A 24,221-nucleotide genomic window follows, 5' to 3' on the forward strand; every position below is an offset into this window, starting at 1 on the left:
TTTGTGAAGCTCTGGCTATCCTGGAACTTGCTCTATAGACCAGGCTGGCTGGCTGGCCTCAATTTAGACATCCACCTACCTCTACCTCCCAAGTGTTGGGATTAAACGTGGGTGCCACTGCCCAGATTTTGTTTTTTGAACTTGTTTTGTTTTTATTTCCAGTGTTTTATTTCTATAGACAATGTCACTCTTTTTTTAGCACTTTGGCACAATCCTTATTGTTTTCCCTTGTAGATTTATTTACATAGAGTAAGGGTAAAGGGAAGTATGAGTCCCAATTGTTTATCTTTGTTCTGTCCTACATAGAAGTTTAAAGGGGGCATAACTTAATAGGCAACTTGATTTGAATGTTTGGAGGGTACTCTCTTTTAGTCAGTCACTCAGAAACTTCTTTCTGGACAACTTGACACATCTTGTTCAGATCTATAGAGACCTATCTTTTTTTTTTTTTTAAATGTTAAAGTTCTTTTTAAAAGATTTATTTATTTATTATATGTAAATACACTGTAGCTGTCTTCAGACGCACCAGAAGAGGGCGTCAGATCTCATTACGGGTGGTTGTGAGCCACCATGTGGTTGCTGGGATTTGAACTCATGACCTTCTGAAGAGCAGCAGTGCTCTTCCCCGCTGAGCCTAAGATTTATTTTTATTTATGTGTATGAGTACACTGTAGCTTTACAGATTGCTGCTGTTGATCTCAGGACCTCTTCCAGCCCTGCTTGCTCCTGCAGCTGTCTTCAGACGCACCAGAAGAGAGCTTCTGATGTTATTACAAGTGGTTGTGAGCCACCATGTGGTTGTGAGCCACCATGTGGTTGCTGGGATCCTAACTCAGGACCTTCAGAAGAGCAGCCAGTGCTCTTACCCGCTGAGCCATCTTGCCAGCTGGCTTAGAGGATTTTATTAATTATTAAACTTTTTCTTTTTTTGTTTTGTTTTGTTTCTTGAGACAGGGTTTCTCGGTGTTGCCCTGGGTGTGTCCTGGAACTCACTCTGTAGACCAGGCTGGCCTCGAACTCAGAAATCTACCTGCTTCTGCCTTCTAAGTGCTAGGATTAAAGGCGTGCATCACCTCTGCCTGGCTTCAAACTTTTAATATTTAATTTTATATATGTATAAGTGGTTTGCTCACATGTATGTATGTGTATCATGTATGTGCCTGGTACCCATGGAGGCAAGAATTGGGCATCAGATCCCCTGGAATTGTTAGAGACAATTGATTCTGGAACTCAAACTTGGGTCCTTTGCAAGAGCAACATGTGCTCTTAATTATTGAGCCATCTTTCCAGCTCCCCAATTATTTTTTATGGAGTTCTCATTATGTTGCACAGAATAGTCTCAAACTCATGGGATCAGATGATCCTTGTGTTCAAGCCAACATAGTTGTTTGAACTATAGGTGCACACCACATGCCTGGTTCTTATGTTTCTCATTTGTTATTTATTTCTCTTTGCTGAAAAAAAATTTACTTTTGAGACAGTATTGCTATGTAGCCCATACTGGGCTTGGACTCATCATCCTCTGCTTTACTTAGCATTTCTAGTGCTAGGATTACAGGTATGTACTGGTTCTCTCTCTCTCTCTCTCTCTCTCTCTTTCTCTCTCTTTCTCTCTCTCTTTCTCCTTCCCTCCTTTCTTCCCTCCCTTCCTCTCTCTTCTTTTTCTTTCTTTAAATTCAATTTATTTCTATTCTTTTTTTTTTTTAAAGATTTATTTATTTATTATATGTGAGTACACTGTAACTGTCCTTAGACACTCCAGAAGAGGGCGTCAGGTCAGATCTCATTATGGGTGGTTGTGAGCCACCATGTGGTTGCTGGAATTTGAACTCGGGACCTCTGGAAGAGCAGTTGGTGCTCTTAACCACTGAGCCATCTTTCCAGCCCTCTATTCTTTGTTTTTAAATTATGTTTTATTATTTATTTTGTGTGAGTGTTTGTGTGTGTATGCATGCTCGCACAAGAGTTGATTCACTTTTAGACATGTTAATTAATTCCAGGGATAAACTCAAGCTGAGCCATCATCCAACCCCTCACTGCTTTAAAAATAAATAAAAATAAAAAAGAATAGACTATGTTTTTAAAAATGTTGCCCAATTTTCTATGTGTGAGGGAATGGGGTGAGGGAGTGTGGTCAGGTAGGGGTGTGTTGTGTGTGTGTGTGTGTGTTCCATCTGACTTTAACTTTTGTTGTCAATCTGAGCCTGTTAAGACATTATGTTATATAAAGATATCAACTGTATGTAGTGAGTTATAACAACTCAAGGAGAAAAAGGTCTATTTTCTGTAAGCTGTAGACAGCCTAGTATTGTGCAAACTGCAGCATCACAGAGAGTGAGTCAAATAGGTAACTAATTCTCTGTTCTTATACATGGTATATTTAGCAACCAGGACCGGAAATTTGCTCCATAAAAACCTATTGGCATTTAAAATTGTACTTTGCTCTGGCTTCTAGTTCTCTGTCTGGGTCTTGTAATTCTAGTAACTATTTCTCTCACACTTCTCTTTCACTAGCCAAGGACTTCTTTCTTCACTTTACTTCTATGGTCAGTCTCTTAGATGGGCCCACTGAAGGGATTCCCCAGCTTCCGTACTGGAGACCCACCCCAGGAAGAAGCCACATTCTTTTATCCCCTCAGTTCTCTAAGGACAGTTAAGGCAGGCCAAAAATATTAACAGGAGAGAGCAACTGAATGGGCAGCTCAAGTCAGGGACACTGGGAGCAGTACTTCACAAATGTCCCTGGTTCTCTGGCTAGAAATGCCAGAAGAGAGCTCTGATTTCTTATCTCTTCTTAAGTTAGCATCCCTGCCTGGATGCTGTCTGTGAGGGAAAGGACTAAAACTTATGCCCAGATATTAATATTAATACCTTCTGTTGTGAAAAGCTTTGGAACCAGATTCCTAGATTGTCATGAGTTATATCCTCCAATTTTAGCCCATCTCATAAACATTTTTAGTGTTACATCTTCACAGGAGGAAATGTTACATTAAAGAATGAAACTTTCCTCTAGGTGGAGTCATGCCATTGTCTTGTCCTTTAACAATTAACCCAATTAGGCAGGTCAGTAACAAAGTAGGTTTGGCTGAGTATCTTCCTTAAGCTATGCTTAAGTAGTAGGAGATAGCACTTGGGAGGCAGAGACAGGTAGATTTCTGAGTTCTAGGCCAGCCTGGTCTACGGAGTGAGTTCCAGGACAGCCAGGGCTATGGAGAAACCCTGTCTCAAAAACAAAAAAAAAAAGAAGTAGGAGATATAAGTGTCTTCACAGCAAGTTACTTGTCCTCTCCAGAATTCTTGCCCTGTGCAGTCACGCTAGAGCCATCATGAAGTTCTTTTGAGTTTGGCCCTTCACCTTTCCTTTTTGTCTTTTGGGTACTAGCCTAAGCCCAAGTGTGACTCTGCTACTTTAGGCCTTTGTATTTTTTCTCTGCAGCTCCCCTCCTTCCTGGTCATGGCACTGCTCATTTGTCATGTGACTGGCCTAACTCAAATGGCATGGTTTTGTCTTTTCTCTCTCTCCTCCAGGCTGCTGTCAAGATTTACAGTTTGCCTTCTGGAGTTTTTCTTCAAACTCTATTAATAAATTGTCCTGGAGGTTAAAGAGAATCACGCTGGTGGCATGGACTTTATTTCTGTGATTCTGTGACTGATTACCTAGCTTAAGGTCTTGATTTTTTTTTTTTTCCAAGTTAGATTACGTACATGCTTTTGGACTAGATTTAAGCTTTTCTAACAGTCTTTGTTTGCTTTGTAGAGCCATTGGGTGCTTGTGGGGAAACATCATTTTCTAGCAGAGCTTCCCAGCTGTTGGTAGGTGCTGGGGCGAACCAGGGCGTTAGTGCATGCTAGGAAATCTCTCTACCACTCAGCTCTACTCCTGTTCTTTTCAGTAGTGTTTGTATCTATCCTTGAACCTGTACTGGTCCTCCAACTTCAGCTTCCAGGCTGAGCCACCATGCTTTGCTAGGTAACTTTTCTCTTCTCCAAGAATCAAGTTAAATAAAGCTTACTTTTTTGTTGTTGTTGTTGTTGTTTTTCGAAACAGGGTTTTTTTGGATCGCCCTGGCTGTCCTGGAACTCACTCTGTAGACCAGGCTGGCCTCGAACTCAGAAATCCGCCTGCCTCTGCCTCCCAAGTGCTGGAATTAAAGGCATGCACCACCATTACCACCTGGCCCCTGAGTTTTTTAAAAACTAAATTTCTTCAAAGGCAAAATGGGGATCATGATTTCTACCTTTAATTACAATGTGACCCGAGGAAGGCTGGGATGTAATTTACTTAGTAGTAGAAAGCTTGCCTAGCTTGCATAGACCTTTGGGTTTTATTTCTACTGACACATAAACTAGGCATAGTGGTGCATACTGTTTAATTCTAACACTCCTGAGGCAGAAACAGGACTATCAGGTTTAGTAGCAATTTCAGGCCAATATGAATAACAAAACGCTGATTCAAAACCAAAGGAAGAACAGAACAAATGAGATAATAAATATAAAAATATTTTGTAGATTTAGACCCCTGACTATTTCTCATAAAATATAACAATAATACACAGGTAGTATGGGGGTGAGGTGTGCTCTTTGTGACCCCATGGCAAGCAGATTGTTGATCTGCATGAGGCAAGAGGGAATCAACACAATTCAGTAACTGGTATTGATTTCAACTTCTGTTGTCTGATGCTGGCTTAGAATTTACTATGTATCCCAGGTTGGCCTTGCGCTCATGGTAATTTACCTACTTCTGCCTCTCTAATGTTGGGATTGTAGGAATGAACCAGCATACCTGACAAACATAGATGTTCTTATGTCCTGTCTTGATTTCTTTAGTAGTTAACACTTTGTAGTCTTTGTAGAAAACTTACGCAGTTTCAGGATTTGCACATGATATCTTTGGAACTTACAAGCAAACTTTCATATCGGAACCAGATTTAGTAAGTCTTGTGTTCTTAAAAACCAGCCAGTATTTTATATGGGAAGTTATATGAGTGGTTTTGAGAGCAAAACATAATAACATTTCTATTTTATGTCTTTTCCATATCCAGAGGATGCCAGCCCCCATCAGATTGCGGGAGCTGATCCGGACCATCCGGACAGCCAGAACCCAAGCTGAGGAAAGAGAGATGATCCAGAAAGAATGTGCTGCCATCCGGTCATCATTTAGAGAAGAAGATAACACATACCGGTGTCGGAATGTGGCAAAGTTACTATATATGCACATGCTGGGCTACCCTGCTCACTTTGGACAGGTAGGCTGAGTGGAGACCACATCTGGCAAGAACACTTCTTTTTAAATGACAATGACTTGGGGAATCAAATCTTTCCTGGCAGGGAGATACTTAGATAGCCTGTAGTTCTCAGTCTGATCATTGTGACACCGAGGGTAAGACGGAGAGAGCAGCTGTGTACCTGAAAGGCATGATGCCCTCATCTGCCTTCCCTTTGTAATCATTCCTTTGTGGATCAGAGGTTTTTTTTTTTCTTTTTGTTTTTAATGGTGGTTTCTAGCTTAAATATTTACTGGGATTAACCAGAGGACTGATTGTTCTGCCAGAGGATCTGGCTGTAATGAATATTTAATTAGTACTTGCTAAATGTTTTCTTAGTTACTTTTCCTGTGCGTGATATATGGAGAACTGCCTGGACAGATGTATTTAAGTTAAAGATACTTTGTTTTGTCCTGATTTCCTCAGGCCTTAGTCACGGCCACTTTTGTGCAAATCTTTGTGCTTGCTGATTCTCTTCCTGACACAAATGCATGCTCTTTGGCATTTTCCAGTATTGAATGTGATAGTCCAGTTGTGGGTGCTCTTGATGCTTATATTGTGATAAAGGGGGCTTAGGATTTAGTCATAGAAAAGGGTATATGAGCTGTTCTATAATTTCTAATTAGCATTTTTAATCTTAAATTCTATTTAAGAGTCGGTGCTAAGTAGTCTTTTTAAGGAATGGGCTACAAAATTAAAGAATGTGCAGTACCAGGGAAGAAAAAGACTACTCACCTAGCTTTTCTCAAAGATAATTTGATACATCTGTCATGGACAGTCAGCTTATGTGTAGCTCAGAAACTTCAGTGGAAGGAAATCTGCTACCAAACAAAGAGTACAGAGGTTGAAAATTTTTTTTAAAAGATTTTATTTATGAATGAGTACACTGTAGCTGTCTTCAGATGCACCAGAAGAGGGCATCAGATCCCATTACAGAGGGTTATGAGCCGCCATGTGGTTCCTGGGATTTGAACTCAGGACCTCTGGAAGAGCAGTCAGTGCTCTTAACCACTGAGCCATCGGTCCAGTCCCAGAGCTTGAATTTTATCAGACTGGTTTCAGTTAGTGTTATGCTCATGTTGGAGGTTGTAGTCTCTTTAGAAGTACATGATTGGGCATGGGAGAGCATTAGTTCCCCTGAGGAAAACTGGGTTAGAGAAGGAAGGGCTGTCTCCTATGGATGTATTCATTCATTATCTGATTTCAATGGGAGTAGTTTTGTTTTATATTTTTTTGGTTTTTGGAGAAAGGGTTTCTCTGTATAGCTCTGGCTGTCCTGGAACTCACTCTGTAGACCAAGCTGGCCTCGAATTCAGAAATCCACCTGCCTCTGCCTCCCAAGTGCTGGAATTAAAGGCATGCGCCACCACCGCCCGGCAATGGGAGTAGTTTTTATAGCATTGTCTTTCATATCTGTTAACAGCTTTTTTAACAAATATAATCAGTGCCTCCTTTGACACAGATTTTATATTTTATTTTTACAGAATTAATGGAGACAGAACCTAAAGATGTTAGTTAGTATTTGAAGGTATAGGCTACATTAAATTTGATCCAGGTAGTTATTGTATATGCATAGCATATTAGAAAACATGGGTGTCTATAGTCTTGGCATTAGGTTTCTATAAATCCATTTATAGAAATCTGATTATGAGTTGAGCTTTAAAAAGAAAAGGTGACCTAGTTGGGAAAAGACTCAGAGCACAGTCAGGCGTAGTAGCGCACATCTTTAAGCCCAGCACACAGGAAGCAGAGGCAGGTAGATCTCAGTTGGAGGCCTGCCTGGTCTACAGAATGAGTTCCAGGATAGCCAGAGCTACATAGAGAAACCATGTCTCAACACACACGCACGCACGCACGCACGCACGCACGCACGCACGCACGCACGCACGCACGCACGCGCTCTCTCTCTCTCTCTCTCTCTCTCTCTCTCTTTCTCTCTCTCTGTCTTTCTCTCTTTCCCCCCCTTTCCCTCCCTCCCTCCTTCCCTTCCTCCCTATCCCCCCTCTCTCAGAACCCTTCCATCTGGAGATGTCCACTATTATATATTCATAAGGGAACTCTAAGGGAGACAGCTTTTGAATTTAAAATCAGAGTAGATTTAAGGTTTTGAGGAGATTTTATTTATTTATTTTTATTTATTTTTTTTCCCGAGACAGGATTTCTCTGAATAGCCCTGGCTGTCCTGGAACTCACTCTGTAGACAAGGCTGGCCTTGAACTCAGAAATCCTCCTGCTTCTGCCTCCCAAGTGCTGGGATTAAAGGTGTGTGCCACCACTGCCTGGCAAGATTTTATTTTGAAAAAGATACATGTGTATGGACATGTGTTTATACACACACATACATCTAAAGTTAAGATTCATTTCTGGAACATGATTTAATAAAATTATATGGGCTGAGGTATATTATAGTGGTAGAATTCTTACCTGATATATGTAAGGCCTGAATTTGATCCATAGTACCACATTAAAAGAGATTATTTCCAAGGTATAGGTGAGATTTTGTGGAAGTTTTGAAATGTAGTTATTTGATAAAACACTGAATTTTTAGTTGAAAAATGTAAATACTTGGAGAGATGGCTCAGCGGGTAAGAGCACTGACTGCTCTTCCGAGGGTCCTGAGTTCAAATCCCAGCAACCATATGGTGGCTCAAAACCACCCGTAATGAGATCTGACGCCCTCTTCTGGTGTGCCAGAAGTAAGCAACAGTACACTTTCGTATAAATAAATCTTTAAAAAAAAAAAGAAAGAAAAAAAAAAGAAAAATGTAAATACTCAAAAAAAAAAGCTATAGTAAAATTTTAGTAAAAAAAATAAATATTTTTCTGTTTGGGGCTTAAGTATTATAGGTCCACTACTCTTGTTTCTTTTACTTAAAAGTCCTTTCCTTGTTCATGTCAGTAATTTTCTTTAGACTATGTCCATAAAAAAGTTCATATCTTAATTCTCTCACTTCTCTGTATGAGTAGTAGCTATTCTTGTTTAATTGTGTATAACAGCTGCCCTATGATTACTTTTTATTGTCAGATGGGCTGTTTGTTATGGTAGTCAGGAGCTGTGTTGGTCACTGAGCTCCTGTAATATGGCTAGTTTAACTACTAAGGTGACTATTAAAAGGAAGGTAAAATTTTCTTGAATATTGATTCAGTTATTTGAAAACTTTTAAATGTGGCTTAAGCAATTGGAATACGTGAGTCAATTGTATATTTTATGAAATAGAAATACAATTAAAGTATTTCTACTGGAAATGTATAGAAATTGAAATGTTCTGTAAGTATAAAGTCCATTCTGTATTTAGAAGCCTCCTACACAGAAGTGTAAAATATTTAATACTTTCTATGTTTATATCTTGAAATATGATACTTTAGATAAGTTGGTTAAATAAAATATTTTATGAAAACGAATTTTACCTGTTTCTTTTTAATTTTTATTGCAGTGTCTAGTATGATGCTGTCAAGAGAAACAAAATATGAAAAGCCAGGCATGGTGGTACATGCCTATAATCCCAGCACTTGGGAGGCTGAGGCAGGAGGATTGCTGCATTTTCAAGGCTAGCTTGCACTACATAGCAAATTTGTCTGAAAAATGCCAAGAAAAATTTTTTTCTAGATGAGACACATAAATAATGTCGACATTTTAGAAGCCACTTAAATAAAAATCTCATTCAAGTGTAAAACCTTGAGGTAGGTAATTCTCTCAAAGATGAATTCTTGCTCTGTGAAGAGGGAGCCAGGGGGGAAAAAAATCAGAGTTTTAATTGATTTGTTTAAATTCATTCAGTTAGTAAATATTAGAGTAGTCTTCAGCCTTCTGTAACATAAAAGCCTATTCAGCTTTTGGGCTTAGTTAAATTCTATAAATAGCTACTTCCATTAAGTTTATGTATTTTATCCCTGCCGAACCACAGAGTAACTGAGATAGCAACAACCTCCAGCATCAGTTTAAAAGAATAAAACAATAGTTTAAAGTCAGAATTGGGAGAAGAGACTCAGAACATCAGGCCAGGATAGTTGTTGTTGAGTCAGCCAGAGTAAGAAAAGAAACACATAACTCCATGGTTGCCAGTGTCAGAGTCCAAGAGCAAACCTGCAAGGGCCAGACTGCCTGCCTGCCCAGTGTGGAGTCTCCCTTTCCTAACTGAGTGATTTGGAACAAGGCCTTTGACTTTTCTCCCTTCCTCCACTCTTCCTCTCTTCCTTTTCTCTTTTCATGTCCCCCTCTTCCTTTTTCTTTTTCTTTCCTGTCTTTGACCTTTGTGTGTCAGTGTCCTACCTGTAAAATGGAGACAATCCGGATCCCCACTTTACTCGGCTATTACGAAGACTAAGTTAATAATTGTTAGATATTTATGTTTTATACATAAAGGATTACCTATTTTATCATTTCCTCGAGGAGGGCAAACACGGCTTTTGGAAGTACTGAATTCTAAGAGACTGTCTTTTGTAGTTCTTTTATCATCAGGGTCTGTTAGAAACAGTATCCTTAACATTTTATACCAGAAACATTTCCCAAAAGATGTATAGCCTTTCACTTGTGTGGTTTAGATACAATTCAAAAATAGTTTCCTAGCACGTTTATTTATTTCTCTGTGTGTGTATCCCACTGCGAACATATGAAGGAGGTAAGATGACAGCCTGCAGGGATTGCCTCTCTCTCCTCCTTGGAGAGCTCAGGGATGGAGCTTAGGTTTGCAGGTTGGTGACAAGTGCCTCTACCCATGGAGCCATCTTGCAGACCACAAGTTGAGTATCTAAAGAATATTTTAGCCGGGTGGTGGTGACGCACGCCTTTAATCCCAGCACTTGGGAGGCAGAGGCAGGCGGATTTCTGAGTTCGAGGCCAGCCTGGTCTACAGAGTGAGTTCCAGGCCAGCCAAGACTACACAGAGAAACCTGTCTCGAAAAGAAAAAAAAAGAAAAGAAAAACCAAACCAAAAAAAGAATATTTTAGGAGTAGAAAACTGGGAACCAGGATCAAATAATTTTTTATAATGGTGTTATAGAAATTGTTTTGAAATTGTTGCCAGTATATAAAAATGAAGGAACTTCACATAGAAAAACACCGACTTCTACTATATCTTATAATATCAGAAACTTTGGCAACACTGGACACACTTTTCTAGGTGACAGTCAGAGAACTGGGCAGTGTTCTCTGTTTCTCCTTAAATTCATTCTGTCTGCTATGTCTCGTTCCCTGTGTGTGAGCCATCCTTCTGTCAGTGTGGTGTAGCTGTCCACTCCTTCATAATCAGTACTCGATATAAATTTTCATGCATTCTAAGAGACATTTATCTGCAGGTTCTTTAGAACATCTATTCCTAATTATAAACAGTATTCTTAAAGATCTGTCTGTCTTTCTGTATATGTGTACACAGACATGCTTTGTTCTTTTTTTTTGTAATTGTGTCATAAAGAATGCTTTCTTAAACAATTGTTTTTATTTGAGATTTATTTATTTTAGTATATGTGTATGGGTGTCTTGCGTGGGAGAATGCCTATGTACCATATGCATGCAGTGTCTGCAGAAGCCAGAAGAGGGTGCCAGATACATTGGAACTGGAATCATATCTGGTTGTTAGCTGCCTTGTTGGTCCCAGGCTCTCTGGAAGAGTATTCAGTACTCTTAACTGTTGAGCCATTTCTCCAGCCCCCTAGAAAAATAGTTTTTATAAATTTGCCTAGCAACATTATTGAACTTGCTCTCTCTATGTTTAGTAAAATTGTCTGAGAACAATGGGAATTCTTTTTCTTCTCTTATCATTCTTAATACTTTTTTCCATCTGTTTACTACTATGTATAGGTATTGCAGTATTAAAAAGAGACTGCTTAATCCCAGCACTTGGGATTAAACATGTAGAGGTAGGAAGATCTCTGTGAGTTGGTATACAGTGAGCACTAAGACAGCCAGGACTACATAGAGAGATCCTTGCCCACCTCCCCCAAAAGCTAATAATAAATAAATAGGAAAGAAAATAATGATAGGCATCCTTCTTAAGAAATCTTAAGCGGGGCGTTGGTGGCGCACACCTTTAATCCCAGCACTTGGGAGGCAGAGGCAGGCGGATTTCTGAGTTCGAGGCCAGCCTGGTCTACAGAGTGAGTTCCAGGATAGCCAGGGCTACACAGAAAAACCCTGTCTTGAAAAACCAAAAAAAAAAAAAAAAAAAAAAAAAAAAAAGAAAGAAAAGAAAAGAAAAAGAAAAGAAAAAAGAAATCTTAAACTATATATTATGACTAAATATGGTGACTGTCATTGTCCTCAGGTTTTTACCCCTTATTGTATAAAAGCCCCTTGATAATTGATTTCATAAAGCCTTTTTTTACTGTCATAAAACAATAATGGCTTTTTTAACCGCTGTTTTTTATTAATAATTACTTTGCTATATTCTTCTTTGTAGTTTGATTTTTTTCTTTTACATTGTTAGATTAATCTTATCGATATTTGAACATATATATTACCTTATCTCAATGTGTTTTGTTCCTGTCCCCCAAACAGGAGCTGTGCATGTCGCTCAGGTGGGAGGGTATTTGCCTAGCTACAAGAAACCTTGGGTGATGATGCATGCCTATAATTCCAATACTCTGGAGCTAGAGGCAAGAGGATCAGAAGCTCAGAGTCATGCTAGGATCTATATGTATATTTATATCTCTATATATCTATATATATATATGTTATATCTCTGTCTCTATCTCTTTCTCTATCTATATACATGCTAGACTATCTATGTTTGAGGCCAGCCTAGGATATGTGGGACTTGTCTCAAAAAAGAAAAAGTCCTAAAAAACAATGATCGGACCATTAACAGACCCAGATTGTGATCTCAAAATGTTTTTTCACTTTAAAGACCAGAGCCCATCAGAATGATGACAGATACTAAATGCAGGCTAAGAAATATAGAAAATAAGTTAGAACCATCAGTCTGTGTCACAAGCCAGAAAGACACTACAGAGGTGGTTTGCAGAAGGTTTCAGTAGTCATTGGAAGAGGCTATCATGTTCCCACCTTTGATTAATGGGTATTGAGGCTAACAGTGTGATTGAGTAAAACATACAAACCCTCTCCCAATCTAGTATGTAGATGTTGGCCCCAGGTCCGAGAGCATGCCAAGTGTGGGCAAGTTAGTACCCATGAAGAGATTTTAGAAAATTAACTCATTTTGGAACTGGTCAGTAGCAGGAAAGAAACATTTATTTTTACTTTGCTTACCAATTTTTTTTCTGAAAGAATTGTCAGTAACTTGATGCTATAGAGAAGTTCCTTCTTAGAGCTTTTGTTGAGCTGATAAAGAGGGAGTGTGAAAGAATTAGAATATTACTATCTTCCAACTCAATACAACACACTCAATGATCAGAAAAATGATAGTGTGCACCCTGATGAAAGTGAGTATTGCTACCTTAGGGTGGTACATATTTGCAAGATCAAATCAAAACAAATTTCAGACTGAAAAACTTGCGTCTGATCAAGCTACTTATAGAGTGGAAAACAGTTCTTGTCCATTATGTGAGTAAATGTGCCGTGGTGTTCATGGCAGCATTGCTTTCCGAGGAAAACAGTGGAAGGAACCCATTGTCCTCAGAAAACAGTAGGGGCACGAGTGTCGGGGTGTTGGTTGGGGAATGGAACGACACAGTAAATGTGACTTATTAGTGTTGTGTTGATGGGGAGCGAGAAGATCAGTTATAGGATGTATTTTTTTAATGTTTAAGATACCCCCAAACCAGCCTTTCCACATGTAGAGTAGGGATAGCAGTTTTGTGTGATTGTTTATATCTGAAATGGAGAGAAAGCAAATGGCTCTGAGGTTCAACATGTAGAGGCTTCAATTGAAATTACGATATTAAAAAAAGTGTAAGGCAGACCCGCTAGTGTATACCTGTAATTTAACTACTTTAGGAGATTTGAAAGTGCAGAGCCAGCCTGGGCAACTTGGTGAGGCACTGTCTCATAGTAAAATTTAAATAAATGGCAAAGGACATAGCATAGTTGGCAGAGTGCTTGCTTACTGTGCCCCATGCCCTAGGTTCAGTTCAGGTGGCACAAGCATATAATTTCAGCGCCTGGAGTTGAAAGCAGATCAAGCATTTTCAGAGCCATCCTCAGTTACATTTTGAATGTGAGGCCAGACTAGGCTACAGTCCTAAAAACAACAAACATTTGCAAATATTGCCCAGCCTCCACATTAAGTAGGGCAAAATGTTGATTGATGAAAGGTAGTTCATTGTCAACTAGTGTTAGATCGATCCCCCCCACCCCCCTTTCTCTCATGAGTTTCTTTGTGTAACAGCCTTAACTGTCCTGGAATTTGTAGGCTTTGTAGACTTGGCTGGACTTGAACTCTCAGAGACAAGTGCTGGGATTAAAGTGTGCACCACCACACCCAGTTCATAGGTACTTTTCTTTTCCTAACCCTCTCAAATTGAACTGCAAACTCAAATAAATTCTTCTTCTGTAAGTTGCCTTGATGGGCTTGTTTGTTTGTTTGTTTTTGTTTTTTCGAGACAGGGTTTCTCTGTGTAGCTTGGCTATCCTGGAACTCGCTCTGTAGACCAGGCTGACCTTGAACTCAGAAATCCACTTGCCTCTGCCTCCCAAGTGCTGGGAAGGTGTGCGCCACCACTGCCCGGCTCTTAAGGACTTAAAAGGAGAAAGTGATTCAATATGTGTTGTCAGGTTTTAAGAATTTTCTTTTTCTTGGACAGAAAAATGAAAAAGTTTCTGGTCTCCAAGGATTTTATGTTGCTTAGCTACAAAGTGGTGGTACTTGTAACAAGCTTGTTTTTCAAAAGTGTGTGTGTTATTTTTTTCATTGGTAAAATAAAACACATGAGCATAGTTTTTTACAAATGCATGTGTGCCCCTGACCTGTAAGAGCCTTTGAAAAGCTAACATAGTGGAACACCTTTTTTTAATCTGGAAAGCTGTGTTAAACACTGGTAAAGGGGGACATTTACATTTTTGTATTGCTTCAGGAAAATGTAACAAGACCAGAAACCCATTGAATGCTCTTTTTCTTTTTGGTATTTATATGCTCATGTACTTGGCCATGTTCGTGCATGTTGAGGCCAGAGTTTGCTGTGAGTTCTCATCCTCAGTTGCTTTTCCAGCTCACTCTTTGAGGAAAGATGTGTTTAATAAACCTAGAGCTCACAGTTTGAGCTAGAGTGGCTGAGCAGTGCGAGGTTGGGATCAGCCTGCTGTGCTCATTGCTGGTCCCCTGTCTACTCCCGTTTCTGGGATCACAGATGCTTGCTGCTAAGCCTGACTTCTTAAACATTAAAAAAAAAATGTCATGTACTCCATGACTTGTGTGTGGAGATCTTAGTTCTTCTGTGGAAGTCTGTTCTTTATTTCCATCATGTGGGTCCCAGTAATTGAACTTGACTTGTTAGCCTTGTCAGTACACTTTTATCCGATAAGTCATCTTGTTGGCCCTCATGCATAACTTAAATTTTTAAACAATGTATTTTACTTATGTGTGTCAGTGTTTTCCCTTATGCATGTTTCTGTACTAGGTGCACAACTGTGGGATAGCCTGGAACTGGAGTTAATGATGTTTGTGAGCCACCATGTAGGTGCCAGGAATTGAATCCAGGTCCTTTGCAAGAGCAACATGTGCTTTTAACTACCAAATAATACCTCCAACTCTCAGAACTAACTTTACATAGAGTGTCCTGCCAAGGAGGGTTCTGAGGTTGTTTGAAAGAAAGATCAGTTACAAAGAATTACCGAATTGAAGTCCTTATGCTTAATATTTACTGAGACAGATCGTTCTACTCCAAAGTTCCTAATAAAAATTAGTTTGAGCTGGGCAGTGGTGGCACGCGCCTTTAATCTCAGCAGTTGGGAGGCAGAGGCAGGCGGATTTCTGAGTTCAGGGCCAGTCTGGTCTACAGAGTGAGTTCCATCCAGGACAGCCAGGGCTACACAGAGAAACCCTGTTTCGAAAAACAAACAAACAAACAAACAAAAAAACCAAAAAAAATTGGTTTGAAATTTTCCTTTAAAAAGGAACATTAAAAATCATTTAGAATCTAGAAACATTTTATAAAAATGAATTTGTTAGCCAGGTGTGGTTGTGCATCCTTTAATCTCAGCACTCAGGATGCCAAGGCAGGCAGATCTCTTTGAATTTGAGGCCAACTTGGTCATATAACAAGTTTTAGGCCAGCCAGGACTGTGTGAGATTCTTGCCTCAAACAAACAAGCAAACAAATAAACAAATAAATAGTCTTTACTTAAAATCTGCTCAATCACAATTTCTTTGAAGTAGTCAGTCATGCTGCTGCATAACTATAGTTATAGCACTTGGGAGACGAGGCAGGAAGATCAAGAGTTTAAGGTCATCCTTGAGGTACACAGGGGAGCTGTAGTTAAAGAGCCAGCCTAGGATACAGGAGAGCCTGTCTCAAAAAGCCATAAAGCTAAAAATAAATAGAATTTCCCAGAAGTGTCCTGCACTTTCATAACTGCCTGCTGATTTTCGCTGGTCCAGGTTGGTAGTGGTTCTAAAACTCTACTTGTTCTAGAGGCAACTGATAGCTTCAAGTCTCTCAGGCTTGTTGCTGATTGGCTGACTCAAATGTGCCTGCCGAGGAGGGTTCTAAGCCTGTGTCAAAGATCAGCTACAGAGAATTAATGACTGCCTGGAAAGCAGTGATGGGAAATCCAGGCGGCTAGGTGGAATTAGAGTCAGGAAGGTCCAGCTCCTAAATCAGACTGATTTCTTTCTAGTGCAGTGTGTGTTTCCTAAGGAGTAGGAGCCTCGTCGCTGTTCGCTTTCCCTCCACCAGAATTGCCCTTGTTTTCATAGTAGTTGGTGCATAATGACTGCCATATTATATGTAGCCCATAGATACTGATACTGTTAGACTGTTCCTTTAAATTGAATATCAGTGAGGCTGTCTGGCACATTGGTTACTACACTGCAGGAATTTACTAAACTAAAGCAGAATGCCTTTAGAGATCAAGCTGGTAGGTAGTAACTACCCCATCTCAAAACAATGTCTCATAAATTAGAAGCAAATGTTAAAAGGAAATCAGGGAATATAGGAATGAGATCATTATCAAACTTTGGGATTAGAAGAGAGGCAGAAGTTCCTGTGGAATTACAGTGCAAGTTACATAGTGATATTGGCAAGGGGAATTTGACAGGAGATAAGAAGTAATTGGTAGCAGAAAAAAGCATAGCTTTTGTTCGGATTAGGGACTAGGGGCAAACATACAGAAGCTCTTATAAGTACCCGCAGCAGTTACACGGTTTCATAATAAATTTCTTTCTTTTTTTATTTTTTTGGTTTTGTTTGTTTTTTAAGATTTGTTTATTTATTATATATGAGTACACTGTAGCTGTCTTCAGACACACCAGAAGAGGGCATCAGATCTCATTACAGATGGTTGTGAGCCACCATGTGGTTACTGGGATTTGAACTCAGGACCTTTGGAAGAGCAGTCAGTGCTCTTAACTGCTGAGCCATCTCTCTAGCCCCCCATAATAATTTTCTTCATGAATTTTTCTTTAAAAGACTGATTCATTCTCTGCTTTACTAAGTATTGCATCTTTCTAAGATTCTAGTGTTAAACTCTAAGCCTTATTTTGTAAAGTGTCCTAATGCTCAAATGTGCTTTTGTTATGCTTTGAAATATATACTGTCCAGCTATATAGAATCATTTTCCCCTCAGGTATATTAGCTCTTCTAGCCATTTGCAACTTCTATTTGTTTTAATTAATGAATTTAATTATTCCCTTCTAGAAGGGAATATTTGTCTTTAATTATAGTGTAACTGATTATAAACTTGTAAGCTATAAAACGATTAGGATTAAAAACTCTTTTATCCCTATCTTTCTTTTTTTTTTTGCATTCTAACACTAGGTTTTATTCAACACCATCCTTTCAACTCTACATAAGTACAAATACAACCTTATTTAAGATGTTACAAAGTTATAAAACTCAAAGCAAATTTTATAGTACTGACAGTACAATAAAAGCAAAAAGGGGCAATATACACATTTCCAAGGTTAACCTACAACATCACCATGAATGGCAGGTGACAATGGGGGTAGGGTAGGCTTCATGAGGACCCTGTAGAACTGGCTTACCAATTCTAGAAATAAGAGAGACATGGGGACAGAAAAGATAACCATTTGTGGAAGAATCCTTCAAAGGTTTTAACCCTCTAAGTTGAAGAGTACTCAGCGGGGGCATGGGCAGGCCTAATAGCAGCAGCTTGGTCCTTTCCACAGGTGTGGCACAGCAATAGCAAGGGCTTGACCAGGTTGTCTGACTGGTTCTGGGTCATCTGTGGAAAACGGTGGGCTGCCATAGGTTCCAGCGTATCCCTATCTTTCTGTCACTTTTTCCACAGGCCACCAGTGGCTCAACTGCTTAATAAATGTTCTTGCAGATACAAAATGTACATTGTATATCTTCAGGTGATTGTGACATATTGTTTTTATTGGACACTCATTAATCTATCATGAAGACTAACCCATATCAATATATCATATCATTTCTTCATGTCCATAGATCATAACAATATATCATATTAATATATAAAAATCCTTACTCAGGTATTGAAGAGATGGTTTTGTGGTTAAAAACACTTGTTGCTCTTGCAGAAGACCTAGGTCTAATTCCCATTACCCACATGGTGGTGCACAATTGCCTATAACCGCAGTTATATCCAGAGGATTTGATACCTTCTTTTGACCTCTGCAGATTCCAGGCATGCACATGGTGCACGGGCAGAACATTCAAACACATTTGAAAAGTTCTCTGGGCTATGGCATGTGGCTCCATGCAGAGCCTGAGGGTCTCAGGAGGCCCTGGGATCCATTCCCAGCAACACAAAATACGTGTCCTGGTTTCCCCAGCTTCTTTGATGTGCTCATAGTATTATATTTTGCACAGTATCTTACTACATGTATGAGTCATTATACTGATGTCTTGGTAATGACACCCATTTTCCATTTTTGTATTTGAAATATTTGAATAATATCCATTTTCTTTTTTCTTTTTTCTTTTCTTTTCTTTTTTTTTTGTTTTTCGAGACAGGGTTTCTCTGTATAGCCCTGGCTGTCCTGGCCTCTGCTTGTATAGCCCTGGCTGTCCTGGCCTCTGCCTGTATAGCCCTTGCTGTCCTGCCTCTGTCTCTCAAGTGCTGGGATTAAAGGCACGTGCCACCACCGCCCAGCCTCCATTTTCATATTTAATTATAAGTGCATGTTTTTATGAAAATTGCTGAGTCAAAGGTTATACATATTTATAATTTAAATCAGAATTTTCTACATCTCGTGCCAGTTTATACTCCATTGTAAATAAAGGCCTCATGCCATCAAATGATTGTTGCTCTTTGCAAATCTAGATTTAAAAGCAGCTGGAGAGATGGTTAAGTGTTTGCTGCTTTGCAGATGACTGGCATTTAGTACCAGCATCTGTGTCAGGTGGCTGGAGTAATTCCAACTCCAAGGGATCTGATGCCCTCATGGTAGTGGCATCCCCAAAATTGCTGGGGTCCCTTGCTGCAGCTGGCTGCACTTTGACCAATACCCTCTCCTGAGCTTTTTTCAGGGACTCTAGCCCTGCCACACAGTTCAAGCCTCAGCAGCTCTCCATGACTCCTTCATGCCTTCAAAACTGCCTGAGTGATTCACACACTATCAAGTTTTCAGATGTCAGCACAAGGTTCAGCCTTAGCCACCATGTCTGGAAGAACAGCTTCTGTGTGATGACTCTCAGGAAATACTTTCCAGAAGATTTTACCTCACTATTGCTGGCCTGCCCCTCTCCTTCCCCACACCCCTTTCTGTCTCTCCCTCCCTCTCCCTCCCCCCCACCCCCCTCTGTCTCTGGTCATTTTCTGAGACAGGATCTCACTATGTAGTTCTGGCTGTCTTGGAACTCACTCTGTAAACCAGGCTGTCCCGGAGCTAAGAGATCTGTCCATTTCTGCTTCAAATGCTAGGATTAAAGGGCCACCATGCTTGGCATAAAATCTTATAAATAGCATCTCTATATGGTTGGGATTTATTACTCTCCTTTTAAACACCTCCATTGAAGCTTATTTTTATAAATCATACAGCTCACACTTTTCAACTGTACAATATCGTACGAATTTATTCAGTTTAATTTGCAATTATTTTATGATAACTTAATTGTTTGAGCTATTTTTTGTTTTCTTTTTTCTTTTTTCTTTTTTTTTTTTTTTTGTTGTTTTTTTGAGACAGGGTTTCTCTGAGTAGCCCCGGCTGTCCTGAACTCACTCTGTAGACCAGGCTGGCCTCGAACTCAGAAATCCTCCTGCCTCTGCCTCCCAAGTGCTGGGATTAAAGACGTGCGCCACCACCGCCTGGCTGTTTTTTGTTTTCTATGAATTGTCGGGCCTAGTCTTTTTTATTTTAATATTGTATTTTTGGTCTTTTTTCACAATTAGTTGGTAGGATGCCATTATATAGGACCCCATGAATGTAAAATGAGTTACAAATGTTTCCCAAGGTGCATTTGTCATTTGACTTTGGCCATGGAATTGGATATACAAGTCAGTTTCCTTTCAAGATTGTCTATGATATGAATATATGAGTGGGGCTGGGGTTGGGGAGCTAGTTCAGTCAGTAAAGTGCTTGTGTAGCAATCATGAAGACCTGAGCTTGCTCTCTAGAACCAAGTAGAAAAAGCCAGTGTCATGGTGTGCCCTTGTAATCTCAGGGCTGGGAAGTTCATGGGGCTCACTGGCCAGCTAGCCTAGCCCAAATGTCTCAAAAAGCAGGGTGGGGGGGGGGTGTGTTGGAGAGATGGATGGATCAGTGGCTAGGCTTGCTTATTGTGCAACTGTGAGGAACTGAGTTCAAATCCTAGGATCCACTTAACAAGATGGGTATAGTGTCATGAATACTAGTAACTTCAGCCCTGGGGTGGGGGTGGATAGTGACAAGGCAGCTCACAGAAAACCAAATGATGTTAACCTGTATGATTTACAATTATATATCAATTAAAGAGAGAAATAGTAAATTTTTGTGACTGTTCAAACACAGCTCTAACAGTATCTCAATAAAGAGAGAAATAGATTTTATGGCTATTCGCACACAGCTCTAACCATTAGTGATGCCTTAAAGAGGATGGCCTGTTCACTAAGTAATCTAAATAAGAGTGGTTTGGGGTCATTTACTTGCATAGTGCTTGGAGTTGACCATGAGCAAGATTCTGTAATGATGATGAAAACTTTGGTGGTATCAGAATCTAGGATTTTTTTCATGACAAAACTTTTATAAAATTATTCAATGGAATGTTTGAAGAACAAGCTTGCGTTAGAATTTTTGTTACAGGGTTTGAGGTAGTGTGACCTGTATGTAGCTCAGGTTAGCCTCAAACTTGCTATGGAGTTGAAGTTGACCTTGAATTGACCCTTCTGCCTCCATCTCTGGTGTGCTAGGATTCTAGGCCTGCCCTACCCCAGCAGGCTTGCTTGAATAGGGAAGCTTTGGCAGCATTGTTGATCATCTCTTTCACCAGTTGGCCTTTTCTACACAGGTTTTAAAAACAACATCAACTTCTATTCAGAATTCATTTTAAAAGCAGGAAGGGTAGGGCTGTTGTTTACTTCTTCACTCTCCTGCCCACCTCCCCTTACAGAGAATTTCTTCCCCCTTTTAACCCTGGCCTTGGGATTTAGTGTTGTGATAGTGTAGCCAGTCACCTAACTTGAGGTTCTTTTGTAAAACTTGGTACTTTAAAAGAATAATTAAAAATAGCCTCAAGCAGTTCTATTTGTGGAACTGTTTTATACTTCCTTCCATTTCCCTTGAGCCCATTAGATGAATTCATAATGGACAGCATCACGTGACTGATTGGTGCTTCCTGTGTACACAGGTCGCTGTAGGAGGCTCCTAAGCCAATGCACGATTCAAAAGGAGAGAGTAATTTAAAAATTCTTGGAGAGTTTGATTTGTGTATGTCCTTAAAAAAAAAAACCACACTAGCCCAGAGGGAATGTTTGGCCTGTTCTTTGTCTAGTTGGAACCTTAAAGTGTATCAGAGTGGTTGTGACTTTCAAGAAAGGCAAAATTTCATTTAAAAAGGCTCTTAAGCCTTGAGGACGTATTTAGTAATAGTTGTTGTTATTTTGTGAATCCATGACACAGGCTAGACCAGTGCTCCTTTAATGGTTATGTGAAGAAAAAAAATATAGGAAACAATTTTGATTAATACTGCTATTGTGTTTCACTCTGGAGATTTTATTTTCTTTCTGCATTTGATTTCTTTGTTTAAGTTCCAAATGTGGTTCATTTACATTTTGAGTTCATTGTACATTTTGATATCTAAGATACTGTTCAGTACTTTATTTCCAACTGCTGAATGATTTATTGTTTTACATATAGGTATGTATGGCTGTTTACATGTGTACCATATGTATGTGAGTGCAGTCAACATAGTCAAGAGCTGGAACTACCCGATATGGGTGCTGGGAACCAAGCTGAGGTCCTCAGCAAGAGCAGCAAGGACTTAGTAATGCCTGAGCTATAGGAATGCAAAAATGGACAGTGCTTTTCCCTCACTTTACCCTTTCTCTCTCTCTCTCTCTCTTTTGTTTTGTTGTTTTTTTGTAGTTGGAGTGCCTCAAGCTAATCGCCTCACAAAAATTCACAGACAAACGGATTGGCTATTTAGGAGCGATGCTGTTATTGGATGAAAGACAAGATGTGCATCTTCTCATGACCAATTGTATCAAGAAGTAAGTCTTACCTTCTCCTTTCTCCTCATAACAACTGTTTTGGTCTTTTCAGGATATCTTATGGGACTAAGAGTGGCTTCTTACTGATTTTATACTTATTGTCCTGACTATATTTTGAGTGACTCTTGATTGTAGCTAATATTTTAAAGATACTAAGCAAAAGAAAAGCAAAGCATTGCTGTGCATCTTTGGGCACAATACATAATTAATAATTAGATTAAGTATTTGCTATTCTTAGAAAAGAGAAGAAAGTTTTGGTGAAATCTGGATTTTTCATATTTTGTCTTTCTAGGATGTTGGATACCATGAATAATGAAATATTGCCTTTATTAATACTAATCTATATTCTGAGTAAGGGACTGAAATTTTAGTAGTATGGAAAATATTAGATTTATTTTATTATTGTGTGTGTGTATGTGAGGGGAGCATGGCCTGTGTGTGTGTGTGTGTGTGTGTGTGTGTGTGTGTGTGTGTGTGTAAGGATAGCCTTGTGGAGTCAGTCTTCGCCTTCCACTATTACATGATTTTCAGGGATTGAACTCAGGTCATGAGGCTTGTATGGTGTGTGCTTTACTAAGTCATCTCACTAGCCCTGAAAATGCTTGAGACAAGGTCTTGCTTCATGTTGCTCAGGCTAGCCTGGGTCGCTCTGGAGCATGACTTGGTCCCTTAAAGTCTACTGATGCAGTAGTTGTTGTAGTTCCTCACTTTGTGGAATAACCAAGGAACACCTGCTGTGTGAAGGGATGAGAGGACTCTAGGAGGAAATTAGCTGTTTTCTCCAGTATCCCTCCTACAGTAGTCTGTGAGTGGGCTGCATTGGCACATGCTTGTGATCCCACCACTTAGAGACGCAGTCAGGAGATCACAAGTTCAAGGCTAATCTGGGCTGTCTGGTGACATGGTGCCAACAAACATACAGAAGTTTGAAAGTTAGAGAAATTCTGCAGATCTGAAATGGTCAAAGGTACTTTTTGATTTTGGTTTAATCAGTAATTTAATATTTTAAATTTTCCTTTTTGTTTGTATTCTGTATTTGACAGAAGGTAGAAGTGGGGGATAGGCGAGGTATTAGGGTATAGGTCGCTGTCTTAGTAGACATTGTGTTGTGCACATTTCTTTCAGGACTGACCCACTTCAACTTTTACATTGTAATAGGATATTTCAAAATGAGAGGTAGAATTTGGTTGTAATTGTGAAGTGTAGCACTTAATTGCAGCCTGTAAACTTGATTTTATAAAGGATTGTTTTTCTTTCAGGGAGAGGGTCTGTGAAATAGGAGTTGTGAACATCCAGGTTGATTAATTATTCACCTGCCTACATATCAGGGGCTGTTGTAAGCACCAGGGCAGAGAGTAGAAAAACATGAACAGCAGCCCTTGGTGCCATGAGAATGCATCCTTAGGGTCGTCATGATTCTCTTTCACATTTGCTATGGTCAGGCTGTAGGGAAGTCTTTCCCTTTGCTGCTGCTCAGTCCTGTGCAGATTAGCTAGCAGTGCTGCCTGGCAGCAAGGCCTGCTAGAGTATGCCAGCCAAAGGGTAACATAAACAAAACAAAACAATCCCCTGCAAGGAAACAAAACCAAAAAACAAACAAAACTTTGTGTTTGTTTGTTTGTTTGTTTGTTTTTAAAAATAAAATCTTACCTGGGTGTGGTGGATATGCTTCTAGAGTCAGGTGGCTCACTGTGATTTTGAGACCAGCCTGATCTACACAGTAAGAGCCTGTTTCCAAAACAAACAAACAAACCAAAGCCAAAACAACAACAACAAAAACCCTTTCATTATGAGTGTCAGGCTGTTTCAAATTCACCGTGAAGTCCAGGCTAAACTTGAACTCAAGATTCTCCCACCTCAGACTCTGGATGCTGGCATTACAGGTGTGCAACGCCAGTCCTAGCTTGCTGTCAGTTGTTAGGGTGCCAATCCCAGGTGGATGTAGGAGAGGGTGTTTGCAGATAATTAAAAATTATCATTTCATTTTAAGCATTGTATTATCCCATGTCTCCCTTGTTTGTTCTCCCTAATGAAAGTCTGTTAACAAATGTGTGTGGTTTATTCATAAGGTTCATGGTATGGCAACAGTTTTAATGTTTAATACTGAATAAATTGCCTTATTCATTGGCATAGGGAAAACAAGATACGTAAAGATCTTGGAATGAAGTCTTTTATAAATCTAATATTTAAGAACTTGCATTTTGAAGATATGCTTCTTTTTTTTTTTTTTTTTT

General features: G+C 39.5%; 1 protein-coding gene across 2 annotated transcripts in view; it reads left to right on the plus strand.

Annotated features, from left to right (window-relative positions):
• Ap1g1 (adaptor related protein complex 1 subunit gamma 1) overlaps positions 1–24,221 on the plus strand; it is an 86,527-nt gene that overhangs the window by 20,125 nt on the left and 42,181 nt on the right. For both annotated transcript variants that reach the window (XM_031341404.1, XM_031341405.1), the window contains exons 2-3: positions 5,043–5,246; positions 21,863–21,987. In XM_031341404.1, coding sequence (XP_031197264.1) covers positions 5,046–5,246; positions 21,863–21,987 — 326 coding nt within the window. In that variant the 5' untranslated portion in view covers positions 5,043–5,045. The remainder of the gene's footprint in view (positions 1–5,042; positions 5,247–21,862; positions 21,988–24,221) is intronic.

The sequence above is a fragment of the Mastomys coucha genome, unplaced genomic scaffold (genome assembly GCF_008632895.1).
Source record: "Mastomys coucha isolate ucsf_1 unplaced genomic scaffold, UCSF_Mcou_1 pScaffold22, whole genome shotgun sequence".
Lineage (NCBI taxonomy): Eukaryota > Metazoa > Chordata > Mammalia > Rodentia > Muridae > Mastomys > Mastomys coucha.